We start from the raw sequence: 21,384 nt of genomic DNA, 5'->3' as shown, positions 1-21,384 counted from the left end.
TTGGTAAACATATCACATGGACCCATCCATGAACCATACCCTAGTCCTTTCTCTCGCCCTCCACTGATTGGTTCAAGAGGCTCCCTCATGAAGCTAATGGGGTGAGTTGAGGAACAGACAGTAGTTGACACAGGTTCATAACTAATGGACCTTCTCAAGCCTGGTGTCTAATGTACAACTGCCATCACACCTGGATTGCCCTTGTTTTTGTTTGTCTTATCTTTTAACTTGATAGATCCTAGAGCCCATAGACCATGGTGAGTATTTCAGGTTGAAAACTCATGTGGTGTCCCATGAAGAGCCAGTCAGAGCCTCTCAGGGCCCTGAAGCATCCCAGAGCTCTTTCAAACATAAGAGAGTTTGTCTTTTTTTTTTTCCTTTTCTTGCCACAGAAGGCTTGAACTTATTCCAGAAGTCTAGGAGTCTTCTATCTAGCCTTACTAGGGATGTCATACATAATCCTTACCCACTGTGGACAAATCCTGCTCCTTTGACTCTGCTGGGTTACAGGTTTGGCAGTGCAACCTGAACTTGCCCGAGTCCACCTTCCCCCAGACCCCACTTAATTGGCAGCCTTCCAAATCATGCAATAAATATTTCAGACCATTATATGTAGGTGCATATGTGCTGTCTCCAAACTGTCCCACCAAGCATTATACCCTTCTTACAAGTAAAAATTTGAAAGGATAACCCATTCTTCACCTTAGAATTTCTTGGGGTGCCCCTAACTATAGGACTTCTAAAATCTTCATCAATGGGACAGGTCCCTAAGTTTTTGTGATGTTTACCTTCCACCCTCTAAAATGGGTGTGTTTTGCCAAGCTTCCTGCTCACCAGGTCCAACTGGCATGATGTCATCGGTACCATGGACCAGCCAAATGTGAAGATGGTCAACAGGTGAGCCTATTCCTAAATTATATGGCATATTCATTGTACTTCTAGCCTTTGGCCCTTTTCCTCAATAGTATAAGGACAGGCTGGCATTTCCATCTCATTTACTGCAGGCCCAACATCTGGAAGTCATCTGAGGTAACCATTAGACTGGCTCCAAGTCCTTCTTGGAATGCTGAATTCCAGGTCACAGGTGAGTGCTCAGTATTACGAATGTTCCCACACTGAGTCTCATATCCTGTCCTACTGGTTCTAGCACCCTCATCAACTCCCACAGTGTACACTAGCCACATCCTGTAGTTCTGTGGCCTTTGAACTATCATCTTAGATCAGGGTTTGCATTTCTCCACCTGGCTCTGCTGAGACCCAAATCTGTTGCTGTGGAAGCAATAAGGAGTTAAAGGGAAACACACCTCAAGAAGAATGTCATTTTGCAAACGCATCTGTGTCAGGTGGAGCTGTTCTATGGTGCAGGCAAAGGGAGTATTTCTGTCTAGAGAAAGTGGCTGTTTCTTCCAACCAGAAGGGTTTAGGGAACTCGAAGTTCAAGATTCTTGACTTATATAGTAAGTGACTCATTTGGGTTTCAATTTTTTAAATTTTTATTCTGTCCCTAGCAGGGCCTTGACTTTGAAAGGATACCTGTCAGGGATACATGTTTTTGTTCATTTTTGTTTGTTTTGTTTTTGCAACTCTGCCGTTCTATTAACCAGGTCCTGGGCCTGGTTTTCAGTGGGTCTTCCTTCTGGCTTCATAAGATGAAAGAGTCTTTGAACGCTGCCTTAGAGACTCTTGAGGTGATAAATTGCTTCCCTAAGCCTCTCATTTTCCTTTTTGAGGATGCCAAATACCATTACCTACACACCAAGTTTATTAACATTACACTGCCCCCACCATAAGCAGTGGCATGTAATCTCCCACAGCCCTGCTTTCCACCTGCTACTGATTCAAATTTGCCAGAAGCAAAAGCTTTAGTGATCATGACACCTCTCAGTGTCTGACTGTTATTCATTACTTATAAAGAGCAAAGGTGTCCGTCCCTGTGACTTTCAGACAGGTGGCAATGATTCCAGATTTCCATCCTCATGGACTGTTTTCTAGAAAACCTTTGGCATCAACTGTCTCCTCTGGAGTGCAAAAGATAACCCTGTCTCAGGCAAAGTCTCTATTGTTGTATTTTATTGTGGAATAAAATACCAAGGCAGCAGAAATAATGCAAAGTGGAAAATGAGGCAAGGTGAAAGGAGAGCAAATACAAGGTAATATACTATGGTGACGGCCTCCGCTTGAGCAAACACAGGTGGCTTCTCCATCAAGTGAGATATCACAGGCCCAACATCTGGAAGGCCCAACATCTGGATGTCGCAAAAATTCCAAAAAAAAGTTGCAGGGCAGACATACACAAGCACCGTGCAGGGGAGACAGGAGGGTCCTCTCTCCCTTCCGGATCCAGGTGGGTACTCCAGAACTTTAAGTGCCTCTTACCTATGAGTCGTCACCCACCCTGCTGGTCAGTTGCTGGAGAAGTCCATCCTGCTTCCAATGATGCACAGTTCAGAAATGATGGGTAGTAAACAACTCTCAAGGGTTAGATGGAGTGTGGGTGTCTTGGGTGGTCCAGGCTCCTGCTGAGGTGTGCATGAAAGACACAGTGGCAACTGTGGCCAGGATGTTCTGATGAGCAAGTGGCCAAGGAGTTGACGGTGCCTGATGAAGCTGGATACCGGACTTGGCTACCATGTGCTAACACTGCTTAGAATCATGCAGTATTTATCCAATATCTAGTCTTCCTACCAACCACACATGGATGTATTAATACCTACCTTTTCCAGAAAACTGAGATTTGTGTTACATACCTGGCAAGTGGTAAAAAGTATTCAAACCCAGCAATAAGTGCAATACTTAAAGTCTTCCTCCTCGCCAATGTCTGTCTTTATCCTGTTCACTCTCTACACAAACATACAATGTACATCTAACTGTAGTATATCCACTATTCCAAAAATTCCAAAAAAAAAAAAAAGACAGCATTACTGTCACAAAACAAATACTTGGGGCTGGCTGGGGAGGCATGGTGGCAGGGGTCATCGTGTATTGGTCTCAGTTCAGAATAACAAAGTAAAGCTTTTTGTTTATTACTACAAATCGTCATTTAGTTCTAACAGCGAGAGAACACTGAGCCATATACTCTGACGCAACAGATGAGATAGATTATATGGGATGTGCTTGGGCTGATGTCACAAAAACCTCTCGGTGAAATTATTCCCTAATAAACCTTCTTGGCTCATCTATTATTTTGATGTAGAATTTCATCTCACTGATAAACAGCCTGGTCTCACGTGGACTCACCCAGGGTCATGTCCACCTAAATTTTCTCAATGTTGTCTCTGAACCTCCAGCAAGGATTATGTTCCTTAAACTTAAAACAGCCACATCACAAACCCTAGGGTAAAGGGGAAGTAACCCTAGTGAACTGAAGGTTGTAAAAAGCCAGGCCAGATGGCAGAATTTAAAAGTAGGTTTTTGCTTGCAACATGGAAAAGTAGTTTGTTTTGATTCATTCAATTTAGGACCTGGAAGGGTGCAGGTTGCATTTTCTTTTATTACGTAGTCAGTGCTTAAACTTCTGTTCTCAAATATCTCCAAGTACAAATAGAAATGCAAGGACCACATTGGGCTATACAATCCTTTATCTATCTGCTCTGGTACATTTGAGAAAATGAACAATACTTTCCTGTTTGCCTTCCTTAACTCTTCACTATTTAAAAATGATTTCATAATTAAAACAAAATAAAAACTTCCATATGCAGAACTTGATTGTGAGCAGGGTAAAAGAACATATTTAAATGGAGCTGGTGGGGTGGCACACGTCTATAATCCCCACAGCTCTGGAGGCTGAGGCAAGAGGATCAAACCAGCTTCAGTGACTTAAGGAGGCCTTAACAACTCAGTGAGACCCTGTCTCTAAATAAAATATAGAAAGAGCTGAGGATGTGGCTCAGTGGTAAAGCACCTTGGGTTCAATCCCTTGTACCAAAAACAAAACAAAACCACCAACAAGTGAAACAAACAAGAAAACCCAAGATGCAGTTAAAGGAAAAAGTGAAGTAAAATACTGGAGACTGACTGGACTGAAGAAAGGAGAAGTGACTTGGCTCTCGTACCTGCACCACCTGGGTGCCTCAACTCCCTGCCTCCTTGCTTCTGTCCCTGGGTGGTGTCCCCCTAGTGGTGAGAGGAAGGAGTGCACTCCACCACAATAGAACCCTGCAATGGGGCTCGGGGCAAAGGGATCTCTTCCCTTTCCAACTTGGATGCCAAGAGACCTAATTTGGAAGAAGAAAAGATAAAGGTGAACACAGCTATTTAATTATGGCTTTTGTAAAAATAAATCAATACTTCTACTAAAGCACCAGACAATTATAGGAAAAACGATATGACTGAAACCCAGATGGCCAGGGGCTGTCATGTGAGGATATCAGTAATGTCTGAACAACACAAAAGAATAAATACCAGTTGCTAAGAAGTGACTTTGCAAGGTCACATAGGACTCTGAGTGCCACGGTTGCTGACAGCCTAAAAACAGATGTTTATTTCATGGCAAAACCAAAACTTCAGAACAAAACAACTGTGACACAGACTCTAAATATAATATTCAATAACCTTCAACATGAAGACACAAACACAATCACAGAATTTATTTTTACTTTATTAACAATGTGGCTTACAATTTTTTCAAGTAAAAAGGGTTTTTTTTCATTTAGAATAAAAATTAAAATATAACTCTGATATAGATTTTCATTTATTTACATGAAAACATATATACAGAATACAATCTTACAGCAAACTAACAGCATGCCCTTCGTCCTGCAAATTTCAAAAGTAAAGTCACTGATTCTTCCCTTTTATGCACCAAAACATACACAAGATAGAAATCAAACCTCAATACAAACTATTTGAACTGGAATGCAGAAAAGTTAACAGGGCTTTCGACAGTCACAATGAGGGAGTTTATGCTTCTAGATATATCATGCTAGCTTCCACTGCGAACAACACATGGGATGACTATCCTTGCTATTATTTAAAACATTTGCCTCACACTTTCCATCCAAAGGGACTTTTTTTTTCAGCAAACGACTGTCCTGGAATGTTCCTTATTCTTCAGCGAGTCTCTCCAGCCCACGCGAAGCGCTCACCTGCTTTGGTGATGGGAAGCCATCGGTATGCTCACTGGTGCTGATCCCTCGCCACCAAAACACACAAAAACAAAACAAAACAAAAAAAACCCCAGAAGACTACAGCTCCAGAAGCTGCTTGAGTTATTGTCTACCATTTAAACTAGAGCCAACACCCAAAGTGGCAACCAAGTATTAGCAATTATCATTTTTAGATAATTATTTTGTTGTTGTTAAAAACAGTTCAAAAATAGTACAATTTGATTTTATCATCCCATAGTTAGGATAAGTGGCAAACCACTCTAGTGATGAAAGCTTCAAGAATTAATCAAACTTGGAGTTTTCACCAAATTAAAGGGAGTAATTTTCAGAAAACGTTGAAACAGAGATGAACAGTGAATTAAAAAAGACAACCACTGAACTGTATGTAATAGGTGCCAACACGGCTTTCCCTTGCTGTTGTTGTATCGCAGAGACACGGGCAGGATGGACCTCTCTACAGACCTGTTCCTTATACTCTACAGACATCTGAATTTACTATTTTTCCTTCCAAATAACTGCACACCCAATCACAGCTTTCAAGGACAGAATACAGAGTAACTGGAGCCTAGAAGTTACCATCCTAACCCGAAAGCAGCCATAATGTTCAACCCACAATGAGGACCTTAACCCTACTGTGCTTTGCTTTAGTTCTATATACAGAAATAAATATAAATGGGTGTTCTAGAAAATAAGTATGAAAACCCTAGTGTTTCCAAAACTTAGAAAGGGGTGTTTTGTATAAGAAGGCAAATCCAGCACTTGCTTCATACAACACTCAAAATTCTATGAGATAAATTAGCAAATAGACCAATCTTCAAAAGGCTGCTGACCAAAATCAACCTAGAGATTGTACTAAAGGTCAGAGGTGGCAGTGTTGGAGTGTGAATCATTTTTAATTTATGGAGCAACAAATCAAAGTGAACCCAGGAAATGATCTTTCAAATATGATCAAAGAAGGTAGAAGAATCTAAATTGCTGTACAGCTCAAATACTCTGTTGACTCAAACTTGGATCAAAGGACAGATGAGTTCTCCGAGCCCAGGAGCTCCGTGATGAAGGATTGCTGCTGAGAACCAAAGCAGCTCCATCACGCTGGTGGTACCCTGCTCTTTTCAGGTTGGTAGGTTTTATTCTCTTTTTACAACATTGTACAAATGAGTCAAGAAGTCAGGGGCTGAAACAAGTGCCCTTAGCTTCAGGGTAGGGTTGCGAGATGGACTCTCATCACTACAGCTGAGGTGGTGTTTGTTTCTTGGGTTGCTTACACGGTACAGCCTTCGAGGGGTCTGCTCGGCCGGCCTAGGAGGTAATGAGTGGCGTGATGTACACACAGCCCAGGTGCATACAGGAAAGGATTTGGTCCCAAAGGATGATCAAAGAGAGATAAAGAAATAGTGCCATCCAGGGAAGGAGCAGGGTTCATTGTCTACTGTTGTTTAGACCAAGACATTTTTGGCTTCTGGGCAGTGGTGGCATTGGGGGTATATGAGTAAAATCCATTTTTGTTTGTTTTGGGTTTTTTTTTTCCTGCCATAAGCAACAAGGACACAACACAACAAAATATTCCGGAAATTGGTCCTATCTTTAAGAAAGAAGCTGGTGAGAGGTGAATCCAGACAGAAATGAAAACCACGTTACAATTCTGTGACAGAATTGCTGCTGATGTGAAACACGGTGGAATCCCTAGAGAATCCAAATTCACAGGGACACTGGTCACTCTCAGAGGAAAAGCACCTCCTTGGTCCTCAAATGTTTCCCAGCTCTCCTGGAGGGCTGGGAGATGGCACACAGACACCTCCATGATGGCACCAGGGTGACTGGACTCTCTTCTGCTTTGGTCACAGCCGTCTCCTCAGTATGTGGACACAAAACTGAAGTACCACAAAGAAAGAATGAAGTTAATCTCCAGGTAAAAAGGATAAGGAGAGTTTTGGATGGTGAGCTCCTGGGAAGCAAGAAGTTTCCCCCAGCAATGGTGGCTGCTTCTACCCTGGGCTTCCTGATGGGTGGTCCTCTGGCTCTCTGGGTGAGCTCAGGAGACTCCAGAAGATCTCCTTACTCTGATGTAGCACCCCTTCCTCCATGTCACTACTGGAAAGGGCACAAGAAGGTGACTTTTGTTCCCAAAGTACAATATGATGCTGTAGCCACATGTCTTCATCCCCATTTCAAATGCAGTAGAAACATCTCAGCTCGAAAGGACCCCAGTGAAGGATCATAAAGGAGTGAGCACAGAGAAAATGCCACAGATCTTGAAATGGACACCCTTTCCAATCACCAGACCAAGTTTAACTCCATAGGACTGAGCTCTTAAGGCCATAATAAGGTGGCTGAGAAGGCAGAAGTGGGAAACTGAAGAGAGGTCAAGACTTTAGAAGTCAGATATCCTTCTGCAAGCTGACCATCAATCACCAAGGACATGTCCATCCTCCAACACCATGTGGGACTCCTTCCACCAGAGGTCCCCAGGCAGGTCCATTCACCAAATGTTTATAAAACTTGAGGGTAGGAATCAGCTAAAGGGGAGACTAAAAAGTCTCAGCCATAAAATATGTGTTTTCCATTTTCATCTGTAACTGTTACAGAATATTAAGAAAGGTTAGCAGGAGGAATTGAAGTTCAACCAATAATCACACCTTATAAATGTCACTGAATCATGAGTAGCTAATGAGCCCACCGTGCCATATTACTGGAACAGTTGAGATGCCAGTCAAAGGAAAATATCAACATAGTTATTTAAAACAAAATAACCACAAAGTAAAACAAACAAACAAAAAGGGACAAAGCCTCTGTTCACTTTGGGACAACATGAAGGTATGGTTTCCTTGAGTAACTTTAAAAAGGCAGCAGGCAGCCACATCAGAATAATAGTCCCTTTGGGTTGAAAATGAGAACGCACCGAGGTGCTGGGTGTAAAAGAACAGCCAGCTCTCAGAGCCATCAATTTGTCTGCAAACAACTTAGCTGATTTAACCAAACTGCTCAAGGGTCTCCATCCTTCTCATGCCTGGAAAAGTCAGAAGAAATGCTCAGAGTGACTCAGAGTGACCTGCTACAGTAATCCCTCTAAGTGGAGGTAACTAATTCACCAAATGCTTCCTCCAGACCTCTTCCCATTCTTGCTCTCTGAAATTAAGCATTTCCTTCAATATACATTTTCACATTTCCCTAAAGTAGTCACTCACAGACCTGTTTAACATTAAATTAGGATGATGGTGATAGTGTGGCTCTGCTTGCCTTCACAGATGTTCTAGGCTTCAATCACTCAAGGATGTCATTTGATGAGATGCCAGCCTCCTTTTGTCCCCCTGTACTGTCTAAAAGGCACCTCTGATAGAGAATTGGATGTGGACGTTTAGCATGTCTTTTTAGATCGACATCCTGAAACATCTGTGTCCACAGCTGTGATGGAGAAGGGAGTTACCACCAAGATCAATCCACAGTGCCATACATGACACTAAACCAGGGCCACACGTATCGACAGGAAGCATCTGAGAACAAGTACAGCAAAAACTACTGGCAAGGTGTTGGGAATCCTCCTTGGCCACATATGCACCCAGCCCAGCTTTCAAAGAACATGGTCCTTGGGTTAGAAAAACTTGTTCCCAGGAAGCTGCCTGGTTTGGGGTGGGAGAAAGGCCAAACGTGGATATCCAGAGCAGTTCTTCCGTATCCTGGCAGGGTCTGATGCAGAACTATAATTATGCTCTGTAGAAGTTACTCCTGTAGGACATCACTGTGCTTTCAAAACACGGAAACATCAAATAGGCTGGTGGATGAGGGAGGTGCTGGGCTCTGGCTTCTTGGTAATACTTAGTGAATGTACCACTTTATATATCCTGGAAAAAATCAAATTCTCAGTCCTGAAAACCTTCACAAAGCATCACAAAAGATCACAGGCCAGGTCCCCAGGGGTGGAGTCAGTTGGCATACTGGGCGTAGAAAGCCACTTTCACTCTCTCGATCTGATGGCATAATTTGATGGCGGGTCCCAGCTTCAGCTCCATGCACTCCTGCACTGTAGGGAGAGTCAGCAGGAGGAGCGCTTGGCCATCAATGTCCTGCCAGAAAATAAAGCCAGGTTAGAGAAGTGGCATCCCGCACCTGGGGCGCACTGGTCACATCAGGCTTCTGCCTGGGGCCAACTATGGGAAGGTGCTACTTTTGTTCCATCATTTTCTGGAGAGATGACTGTTTAACCTTTGTGTCAGTAAAATACTGTTTTTGCTAAGAACATTTTCGTTGCTCTGAAATTCACATGCCCACCCTGGTGGGTATAAAGAGCTCAAGTGGGTAGGCTGCTTCAGACATGGCTTCCCAAGCAACCTCTCCCTTGCCCAGGCCAGGTCCTTCCTCTACCAATTTGAACACTAGAAAAGGGCTCTCTATCAAACACGAAAGCTCTCTAACTTTACTGCCAAGCTCTGACATTTCACCATCAGGATGGCTGAGAAGAGGTTAAAGACAGATATGCCAACCTCACAGCATGGACCTCCACAGAGGACAACACACCCACGCTGCTCTGGGTGACACACCCACCCAAGCCACCAGAGCCCATGGAAACAGATAGGCTCTACGCCCCCACTGCCACACACACACTACACCCAAAGCCATCATATAGCCAAAGAAGCTATACAGAGATGACACTATGGTACTCAACTGGAACCAAAGCCAATGAAGTGTGCCAATCTGACACCTTGAGAAAATCTCTTAATGCACAAGCCACCAAGCTGGTAGAGTCAATGGATCTACAGATGCACAAATATCACCATAGGGACACAGGAAGCATGAAAAAGCCAGTGCTTCCAAAGGAGCACAGTAACTCTAGCAACAGACACCAGAGAAAAGGAAGTTGATGAAATGCCTGAAAAACAATTAGAAGGAAACTTAATGAGATACAAGAGCAAACAGACAAGCAATTCAATGAATTAGGAAAACAGTTCACAATATGAATGAGAAACTCAACAAAGGGATACAGATCATGAAAAAAAGTCAAACAAGTCTTCAAGTTGAACAACTCAGTAAATTATATTAAAAATACTGTTGAGAGCTGCATGTAGTGGCACATGCCTGTAATCCCAGAGGCTGAAGCAGGAGGATAGCAAATTCAAAGCCACCCTTAGCAACTTAGCGAGACCCTGTCTCAAAGTACAAAATAAAAAGGGCAGGGGATGTGGCTCAGTGGTTAAGCACCCTTGGATTCAATGCTCATTACCAAAAACAAAACAAAACTGTTGAGAGCTCCAACAACAGACTAGATCATGCAGAAGAAAGGGCTTCTGAAATTGAAGATATGTCTTTTGAAATAACCAAGAGGCAAGAGTGCGGGGGAGGAGAAGGAGGGAGGGAGGGAGGGGAAAGCCTCTAAAACTTGTGGGACATCATTAAATGAATAAATATTCAAATGATGCGTATTCTAGAAGGAGAAGAGAAGGAAAAATGTATACATAGTCTATTCAATGAAATATGAGCTGAAAATGTCCCAAATCTTAGGAAATATATGAACTTTCATCCAGGAGGCTCAAAAGACATCAAAATCCAAAGAATTCTAAAAAGAGCTGAAGTACATTCCTTCATCACATTTAAGGAATTTCCCACTAGAGAACAGATTTCTAGGCAGAAACTCTATAGATCAGGAGATAAAGAGATGAAGTGTTCAAAATTCTGCCAGAAGAAAAAAAAAATAAAACCCTGCCAACCATGAACACTATACCTACTAATAAACTATCTTTCACAAATAGAGAAAAAGGGGCTTCCAAGACAAGAAAACACTGGAGGAATTCACCACCACCTTACAAAAGATGCTCAAGGGAATCCTACATCTGGAAGTAAAAGGAAGATAACTACCACATCTGCGCACGCACTCATATTTACATACAAACAACTGTCCAGAGTAAGCTGCTACTTGTACACAGGACCATTTGCTCATTCGATTTTACTTATCTCTCCTTATCTACACACAGGGTCCCGTACCATGAAGATATTCATGAAGTCATCGTTAAATGTAATTTGCTACAGGAAGAGGGACATGGAGACTCATTCCAAAGCCCTGACCTCTACTGGGGGAACATCTCTGTCTCTTAGCCAGCTTGCTTCCTATGATAATCTTTATGTAGATGCCATTTGATTGGACTATTATGCTTAACTGCAATCTGCTCTATCAACCAAGAGTCTTCAAATTCTGGAGGAGGGAGGTAATCGCAAAAAGATTACAGTCCTGAGGTGTTGATAAAAATCAGTGGAAGTAAACTCAGCTCAGCATACCAGAATTTCTGTCTCGTGGAGAAGTTTTATGCCCAGGGCTTCCATAAAACACAAGGACTTAACAGTCATTTAACAGTACATGAGCATGAGATTCAGGCATCACCTATCAGTGAATTTCACACTAGAGTTGTTTTCCTAAGCTAATGTTTTATTTGACTGTCTTGGAAATATCTAAGGCAAAAACAGAAGTATGTATAAATGGCAGCCTGAGAAGACTGATATCAAGAGTAAGCATAATTTATCATCCAATCAGGTTCAAAGGACTAACAATAAGAGCAAGAATAATTTATTATCTGATCAGATTCAAAACCCACAATACTCCCTAATAAGTACAAAGGCAAAAAGATTAAACATTAACTTAAAAAAAAAGTATCAACATGAATGCAATTTGGTATTTTAAAGATGAACACTAGTTATGAGGTATGGTGCTAGACACCATGTCTCAACAAAGACCCCTGTGACCTTATCAAACCACAAAATAAACAGATCAGTCTGGAATACATCCTGAAAGATAAACTAATAAAATGTCAATATACTTTTTAGATTACATTTAAATTTCTTCTCCTTTGCTTGTACTGCTCTCACATGCTGTTTTAATTCCATTTCAAAGGCTACTGATAAGGCTGACTAAACTAAGGAGGAATCAGAAGTATTGAACTGGAAGAAACAGTGTTTGGCTCAAGGTCATGAAGCTAGGAAGGGTACTTCCTGGCCAGGGATATGTTTGGAGCCAAACCTACATATGTTAAATCAAAGTAGAGACAGGCTTCAGCCTAGGGACACCAAGTCTTCTAAGCACCCTGGGTCTCATGGAAATACACTTTTAGTGTGCAGTGGGTTGATGTTACACCACAGTGGTGCAGGTGGCTTCACCATCATGTTCAATGAAATCAACAGAACAGGAAAGGGACTCACACTGCAACTGAGCCTAAGGAAAGAGAAGTTTGTTTTTAAGATGGAAATCAACCACCAGAAAAGCTAGCTGATCTAGCCAAGATCATACAGCTGGTTAGAGACAACATTGGAACTAGAATTGTGGTTCTCTGATGTTAAACTCTCAACAGAAGTCTCTAACAGCCACACTTGGACATGATGGCCTTCCTTGGACATACGTATTCAATTAGAACTGAAAATCAGCCCTAACATGTAACTCATTCTCTACAGACAATTTCAATGAAGGTCACTTACATAAATATATACTACATTCAAGTAGAGGATCATTACTTATTTTCTCAACAAATGCTTTTTTGAGTGTTGAAAGGTCTGGGGACTCAAAATGGCATCCTCTGACGTTATCAAACCAGATGTCCCTCCCACCCCACCCAACCACCTGGTCACCTGTCCTGTCCTCAGACTTCCCCAAGCAGAAAAGCCAATGAGAGTGCCTTGGGCCCAACTTCCCCCTGCCCAGTCAGCAGCAGAGGGGTACACTATAGGTTTCAAAAGGTCTCTGCTCTGATGCTGCAGGAAGAGGGTGAAGGAGAGGCCACATGCCCTGGTGTGAACTGCAAGCTGAAACAGAAGTGCAGGGAGGCCATGCCTTTGAGTACATGCCCACCCCTGTCCCCCAAAGAAGCCAATTTACTCATAATCCACATGGAAAACCTGGTGCATGTGGTGCTAAGAAGTGAGGAGAAAACAAGAACTGAATGGAATTCCTATCTGCAGGAAGATGGAGGGAGGCTAAGGCTAAACCACCTGGTTTGTTACAGAGTTCCTTCATTCTGGCTCCGTCTGGGAAGAATTAACTAAAAACTGGACCAATTACTAAAGGGGGGAAAAGTGGTTAAAATGCAACTTGTCCCTATTTGAGCCACCTAAGAGCCCAACTGCTGCCACCTCTAGGTTTTCAGGTTTTCAACCCATTTTCTGTCCTCATTAAATGATGCAAAATAGAACTCCTGGGTATTATCACTTTGAAAAGACCACGCCACCGAGAATAAGCTCATGCCCCTCATTTCCACAATGCCTGCTGGAAGAAGCCAGGTTTTTTGTTTGTTTATTTTTTTTAATATATAGTTTTTAGTTGTAGATGAACAACTAAAATACCTTTATTTTATTTATTTGTTTTTCTGTGGAGCTGAGGATCGAACTCAGGGCCTTGCACGTGCTAGACGAGCACTCTACCGCTGAGCCACAACCCCAGCCCTGAAGTCGGGTTTAATGGCCGACTATCAGGTGGTCCCTGCTGGGGTTGTTGGGAGGACTGTGGAAAGCCTCAGGGAACCCAGAATCGTGGCTGACAGACATGCCTAACCCGTGTCAGACCTGCTCATGCTGCAGACCACATGTGACCCACTTAGTCCACCTCACAATGGGCAGGAAGGGAAACGGGTGAATGAAAAAAAACTGGGCAGGAGAGAGTATAGGTGTGACTTCCCCAGCTGCCAAGGAACGAGGGAGGGATCCCCCTACTCTCCCTCTTACCTAGCCTTTGTTATGGTTTGGAAGAAGTTGTTTTGCACTAAAAGATTACACAAATAACACCCCAGACTTCACACTTGACTTAATTCTTACAGAATTCAGAATTGCTAGCAGAACACTCATTAGGTTATACTGGACTACTAATTTTAAAGAAATAGAATATAATAAATCATATAACATGAAAGCCATGCTTAGCATGTGGCAAATTTACATTTATTTTGATAGAGCACTTCATTTAGGACTTGGCAGTTCTTCAATGGAAGTGCTCAGGTCAAGAGAAGTAAAAAGAGGAGGAAACAGTCTCAATCGCAAGGAAACTTGTAAACAATCCTGAAATTTTTTTTTAAAAAAAGTAAATCGCTAATTTGGGCAGTCTGCTTATTGTGTGTGAGCAGATTAATTCACAAAAGGTGAACGAATAGGCTAAACACTATTTAGAGTTTTGTGTTGGTTTGTTTGTTTTTTTTTTAGTTATAGATGTGTGGATTTTTACTACATAATGTACATGTTTGCAGCATAAAATTATAGAGTATAGATTTTCTAAGTGGTTGCCATAACATTCCAGAAATAAAAGGCGTGTGTGCTGTTAATGGGGAGTTTATAATTTTTGCAAACGCTCCTGGAGATTATAACAGTCTGTGAACTGACAGCACCCAGGGGAGGGAATGCACACCGCCGTCAGCATTTGCCCACTGTGATCTCTGCACACAGGCCAATCAAGCCTCCAGGCTCCTTCTAGTTCCTCTCAGAGCTCAGATAACGCCTGCCGTGACCCACCTGAGGCATCACCACATCAGAGCTGTGTCATCTGGGCTAAAAGATGATAGAACAAATTAGTGAAAATTAGTAATTAAAGGTCTGATGGTCAGAAAAGGACTCAAGTGCCTATGCACATCACACAGCCCAGCGGGCAACAGCTTTTTATTATAACAGGTGAAACTGCCTAATTCGAAATGTAAAATTAAGTGGAAATAAGACTCATCAACTAAAGCCTACCTATTTTCGCTCTCAGAAGAGGAAGAGAGTCTGAATGAAGGACCAAGCTTTTCAGTGACGCTAGAAGAGGTGGCTGGAGGGAGGGGGCCGACTGCTTTAATCTACAAGCAGGGATGTTGCTGTCACGTTCCATGTCTTTGAAATGTTCTGAGATACTATCTGAAACTGGGCTTAGGATTAGAAGAAGAGAGGACTTTATACCAGTGGGATCTTAGCCTTTCTCTCTAACCAGCTTTGCTTCACTTTCCTTTACTAGGATGTATGTATACAAGGTATGGATGAGCCAGCCTATTAACCTCTCCTGGCACAAATGGTCTTGAGCTCCCGAAACTTGAAATCTAGAAGTGATCGAATCAGTCCTTTGTTCTGGCTCAACTGAAAAATATTTCTTAGTTAAATGTGGGCACTGGAAGCTAAATCAAGAAAAAAACAAAAACAAAACTTAATGCCAATATAGAATGGACCACATTCCATAAACACTTGTAGGATATCATAAAGCATATAACAGGTGGTCAATATTGTTGAAAAAATAAATGAGCCAACAGACACACATTAGCATATTAAAACCTGTATAATTGGCATTTGTTACATATTTTAACACAACGGTTTTTTTTCTTTCTTTCTTTTTTTTTGCAATGCCATCATGAATCCTGTGAAAGTTGTGAACTTTGCTGATTTCATCAATTTAAATGGTATCAACCAGCCACAGGGAACTTATGTGAACAAATGGGGTTTTCAGTCAGCTTCATATGCAATAAAATATTCCCTAATAAAAATAAATAAATAAATGCCAGATGGGGAAATGTTGCATTAGGCAATAAATTTCACAGGATTTCATCTATTGCTTTATTTTTTATTTTTAAGACCAAGATTTGGCTTATCACAAAAACCCATCACCTAAACTCTGACATGAAATTCTCTTTCTGTTTGTGTGTTGTAATAAAGGACAAGGTCATTACCCTGGGTTCTTCAGGTTAAAAAAAAAAATCACTCCCAGTTTAAGCCCTCTCAGTGTCAGCGAGTGTCAGAAGGCCAGGAGGGAACTTGCCTGTCTTGCCCCATTCATTCCTTCAGCCCGAATTTATCACACATCTGCAGAAGGTTCCAGGGTGGATCAGATGAATCGCTCTACCTCCAGGACTTCTCTGGAGAAAAGTCTGAATGTCAAGAACTACCCTACTTGAGGGAGCTGGGAACTGCATTCATTTGCTTTGTACAATTCATTACAACATTGATTTTGGAGAAAAGTGGGAAATTCCCTGGGTTCATGGGAAACCAGAGACCCTTCCTTTTGTATTTTTCTGACTTAATGCTTGAAAAATTCTCTTTCTAGACTATGGTTTGTTAAATCTAAAAATAGACTGGATGAACATATCTTCAATTTATTATATGGAAAACAGTATTTTTTAATGCAAGTTCTGAAAAGACAGATATTGATTATACTGTGGAACAATGCAAGGATTTCAGTCAATTGAGCCACAGGCTTACACTTGAACTCTTTAGACAAGGCCAGAGGCAGAATGATGCAAGGTGGCTTGTGTGCAGATTGGCAGTTTGCTTTCAGATTAACTTAAAAATGGAAATGAAAACCCCTTTCTTGTCAGGGCACACTGTCACCTGTCTGGCTGTTGTAGCTAACTACAGCCATTTCATTTGCTAGGTTACAAACTCCTTTCAGGTCTAGACTGCATCAATGGATTGTACATTGTCCATCATAATACTATAGGTTTTAAACTGTTTTGTGATGAAAGAAATGTAGAAAGTAAGCAAACAGTGATGAAAACAGCATTAACCTGAACACAATGGACAGAGGGCTTCCCCTCAGAAAAGGTCCAGCAGACACACATTTCCTTATTCTCTTGCCAAGCAGAACTAAGAGCACTGGCCATTATCTATAAACCAAATAGAAGGAATCTGAATGTTGGAAAAAACAGGGAAGATTGGGTATGACCCTGGGGGCCTGAATTAATGTCACAGTGCTGAATTTCTTAGTTATTTTTGTGGTTGTCATTTGTTTCTGTGCCTCATATAATCAAACCTTAGAGCTTAGACGCTTGAAACCCAGATTGGCCAACGGGCACTAACAAAACACTTGTAGAACTAATGGCTGTACTGCAGGAAAAGGCCCTGGGGAGATCTGGCCCAGCCCACTCCCCACCAGGGGAGGCCCAGCAATCAGCCTTGACTTCCAGTCCAGCCAGGCTGCAACCAGGACCCCCAACACCCCAGCTAAGTGGCATTTGAGAAGGACAAGCAGGAGTTAGATGTTCATCCTGCTGGACAGTAAAAAAGCAAGTGTACCATTGTGGGGTCAGTGTAAAATGAAGATGGGGCCTGGACCACTACTACTTACCTGTCAGTTAATATTACTTCCCTCACCCCTGCCCTGTCAGTTAATAGTACTTCCCTCACCCCTGCCCTGTTGGGTGCCATCAGAAGAGTCTCATCCCCATGGGGTCAGTGAGACAGTGAGAAGCAGGAACCAGGCTGTGGGGCATGGGGTGTCAGGTCTCCCACACCTGCCTGTCAGCATGAAAGAACACCCTCACAGGTGTCAACTGCAGCTGAATGAGCACCCGAAACATCTGTCCCCGCCTAGCAGTCGTGAAGAAGCCAGGTAAGACAGGGTGTTCCTTTAAGATCTGGAGTCTCACATGAACCAATAACTGCATAGCCAGGCGCCATACCTGTTCTTGAAAGATCTTGGCCAAGGGGGCACAGTCGGTCAGCTTAATGAACCTCACCACGTCGGTGACTGTCCACTCCAACGGGTTGCTCTCTAGGACGAGCCTCCCCTCCTCCTCTTGTTTGGTTTCCTGCAGGAGAAGCAGGGCAGGAGACCATCACTGCACACTGTGTGGCCAAGTGGGTCCTTCTAATGCTGTCATCACCGCCCTGGCTCTCTCATTGGGCACCTGAACAAGCCACAGAAACTGTCTCTGGGGAGTTTCCTCATAAGTGTCCCAGTGGTGACTTCCCCTGCACCTGCAATGACCCCTGTGCCTTCAGAGGTTAGATACAAGAAAGGCCTTGACGGCCCATCCTGAAGCCCCAGGTCGGGGAAATCTTGGGCCTGCTTATGGACGAAGCATCTCTGTTTAGATACGAGGATGCTAAGGGGACCCTGCTCCTCTCCTTCTCCTGGCTGGTTTAGGGTGCTGAACTCACTGATCTTCCTTCTCTTTTCATAATCATAAGCTACAGGGAGAAAGCGCACAAGAAAGCCAGTTTCCTTAGGATGTCTGTGATGGTGGGGCCAATGACACATACCACCTGAACAGCTGCCATCTGCCTAGGGGAGGTCTGGTACACGTTTCATGACACCATAGAGGTGACCCCTCAACAGGCAGTGGGAAGCAAAAAGCCAGGCAGAAACAGGAGACGTGGAGATGAGATTTGGGGCGCCCAGTGTTCAGAGGGACCTGGAGCACTAGACTCTGCCTTCTTCCTGACTAGAAGCCCTGGCGGAGTAAAAACCCTTCAGAAATGAGGGTGCTCCTCCAGTCCTTGCTCCCTTCTCATGCTTCAGGACTCGTCTGCCGAGGTGACATCAAAGCCTTTGACCCCATCAACTTGGGAGCTTCACCAGAACAGCTGCTGCTGTTTCGCCTGTTGTTTGGTTGGTTGGTAACAGCAGATTGAACCCAGAGGCTCTATCGTGGAGCCACAGACCCAATCTTCTTTATTTTGAGACAGGGTCTCGCTACCTTGTCCAGTCTAGCCTTGAACTTGTAATCCTCCCAAATCGCCCCTGTGATTGTGCTCCAGGCTCGGGGGCTCACCTCAGGGCCCTCAGTCTTGGCCACAGGACCCTTGTCCTCCTCCTCTGCAGGGGTGGTCTGCACCACGCGGCTCCGGCGTGCCCTCTCCACTGGCCGCCGCGTGGGTTCTGGGCCACTGCGCAGGGTGACCGCCCTCCGTGGCCGTGCCGAGGGGACCTCGGCCGACGAGGTGTCAGTCTGGTCATCTCGGAGCTCAGAGCCGGTCTCCTCACTTGCAGTATCTTCGTCCAGCTGGTCTGCGTCCTCCTCTTCACTTTCCTGGGAATAAGAGGAAAGCTTTATGTGTGGGGGTGGGTGGCATGGGACTCGCTGAGCACAGCAGGGTGGCCTATGCCACAGGCCACAGTGCAGGCTCAGATCCCAGCATGGTTTCCTCCCCAGAACAGCCAGTAAAAACCTGTGCCAGGTTTGTCCAGGGATGCCTGACATTCCTCCCATAGTCTCAAGGTCAGTGCTTGGTGGCCCTTTTCTAGCCAAAGCAGCTAAGCTGTGTTCACCAAACAGGAAGAGGGTACTTATTTTGCACTTTTATCCATTCTGCCCCAATCTTCCCTGTAAAGCAGTCACTTGCCAGGAAGGGCCATACTTTAAATCCCAACGTGGGCAGGTGCTTCTAGTTAAGCAGACGGTACCTCCCCAGAGCCTGCATTTAGGTCCACAGCCGAAGATCTCCGCTTCTTCTGCACAAAAATGGATTTTCGTCGTTTCCTTCTTCGGGCTGGTTTTGGGTGTCCACTCTCAATGCTGCTTTCCCCAATTGGGGGCTTAATGATCTTCTTTCTCTTTCCATAATAGTAGGCTATGGAAGAAAGAAGATTTAAAACATTTTAGGCTGCAGACACACACACATCTGGACAAAGGAAGAGAAGAGGAGGGGAGGCGACTGCTCTAGAGAGGAGATAGATGGGGAGAGGAGGAGAGAGAGGAGAGAGAGACGGGAAAGAAAAACTATTCTCACGCCCCAAATCCCAAGCAGGCATGGCAAGGCTGGTTCAGCCTCTTAGAAGCAGGCTACAGAGGTCAGACCTGGTTTAACTAAATGTAACCAGAGGTCAGTACATTTTGGGGGGCCTTAGAATTAGACTGAACAACTCCTGCTGTTCTGGATTCCATCGAAATACTGTTCTGCCCTCCTCTGACTGGAGTTCAGGTTCTGCCTGTAGCAATGTTCACTCTAAGACCACGTAAGGAATCTCAGGACTTTGAAGTTCTATAAAACCAGATCCAGGATCATTTTCAAATTCATTTCGGCTTCATTTAATTGAGTTTTAATAGTTGCTCCTTCCCTCCCATTCCCCGATCATATGAGGAAGCTCGTTTGTACAACTAAAATTCAAGGCTAAGTTTAACCCTCATCATTCCTCATTCAGGAGTGGCTGGTACCTAGTGAATTCTTGCCACAGAAAAAGTCAGAGGCTGTGGAGATGAGTTCTTCAGGAAGCAGAAGATATGCACCCACCTGGGTTCTCACTCAAGACCATGTGGGTACACTGAAATGGGGATCATTGCCACAGAGCGTGGCTGACCTTTGGTAGAAACAGGAGTGGAAGGCAGATGCGTGTGCTTAGAAAGAAGGACATCGCACTCTGAATAGTGCCTCAGATACATCCATATTCCTGGTTCCCACACCCAACTGGATGAGTCACAGTGGCTGTGGCTCAGAAAGTACTGGCCACACTGTGTGGGTCCTTGTCCTCTCCAGCAGGGGGCTGGAATGTGGGCTGGCAGAGCCAATTGCCCCTGGGATGACAGAGAACTGGGGAGCTCAGAAGCTGTTTTCAGGGCTTGAGATATCAGAGAGAGAGACATCTGGAGTGGCTACCAACATGGAGAAGGCCACCAAGACACAGGAAGCACAGGGCAGAGAGTGGCTGTCGGCCCACAGCAGGATCACTGAATGAGATGGGATTGGCAGAGGCACATGCTCCCAGTCAGAAAAGTGGTACCAGGTTGAATCCTGCCTTACAGTGGAGAGGCAAAGGCGGCTGGGGATAAAGAAGTGGGGGGGGGGGGACGGCTGCTCCAGAATCCTCTAGTTCCGGTAGCCCTCAGAGAGTACTGAGCATGTATCTAACCAGGGGATGAGCTGCCACGACAAGGATCCTCAAGAAAGGCATCAAAAGACCTCTTTGGCTTCTCAGCATAAGGATAAGAGATGAATCTGGGTTCCTGAGCATCACAAGATGCTGTGGAGTAAGTGATCCATGGAAAATCCAAGACAGTACACACATTCTCCTTTCTCCTTTTCCAAAGCCTGAAGATGACAATCCACCTTGTTTTGAATTGACCCCATCCCTCCCTCAATGCAAGACTAAAAACACAGAGGAATCTTCCAGAGCAAATCTTAAAAACAATTTTCCAGAGCAGCTCCTATGAAACACTGCTCAGAAGGCTAAAAATAAATAAAAAACCAACTATATTATGCTGCAGTTCTGGCTTATGGACTAATGTTGTTAGGTTTTTTTCATCATTTGTACTTACTGTATTTGGTTTTGGTATGAATGGAACAGTTCTCTGGGCAGTTTCCAGAAATCAGCACAGGACTAAACAGATTTGGACAGCATTCTAGCTTGGCACAAACTCGTCGGCAGAAATTTGCTACTTGGTCAGATGTTCGCACGATCTTAACCACAGCCCTGTACGTTTTACCTCTGTACCTAGAAAATAAGGAAGGGAAAGCAATAGTAAAACCAAATGATTACTAGGACCAGCATATTCCAAAGCCACTTCATTTTCTAAAAACAAAGCATGCTGTGTGGTTTGCATTTTATTGGCTTTTATATACTTCCTTACGATCTCACAAAAATATTTTT

General features: G+C 43.7%; 1 protein-coding gene across 4 annotated transcripts in view; it reads right to left on the bottom strand.

The window, feature by feature from the left end:
* Positions 1-4,595: 4,595 nt before the first annotated feature.
* Positions 4,596-21,384, bottom strand: part of SFMBT2 (Scm like with four mbt domains 2) — a 221,244-nt gene continuing 204,455 nt past the window's right edge. For all 4 annotated transcript variants that reach the window (XM_081297166.1, XM_081297168.1, XM_081297167.1 and 1 more), the window contains 5 exons: positions 21,053-21,228; positions 19,204-19,370; positions 18,572-18,829; positions 17,477-17,605; positions 4,596-9,166 (listed from right to left, as the gene is read on the bottom strand). In XM_081297166.1, the coding sequence (XP_081153292.1) occupies positions 9,026-9,166; positions 17,477-17,605; positions 18,572-18,829; positions 19,204-19,370; positions 21,053-21,228 (871 nt within the window). In that variant the 3' untranslated portion in view covers positions 4,596-9,025. The remainder of the gene's footprint in view (positions 9,167-17,476; positions 17,606-18,571; positions 18,830-19,203; positions 19,371-21,052; positions 21,229-21,384) is intronic.

Source organism: Spermophilus citellus, assembly GCF_964194105.1.
Source record: "Spermophilus citellus genome assembly, chromosome: 6".
In the NCBI taxonomy this organism is placed as follows: Eukaryota; Metazoa; Chordata; class Mammalia; order Rodentia; family Sciuridae; genus Spermophilus; species Spermophilus citellus.
The sequence above is the reverse complement of the archived record's forward strand: the minus strand, read 5'-3'. Positions and strand labels throughout refer to the sequence as shown.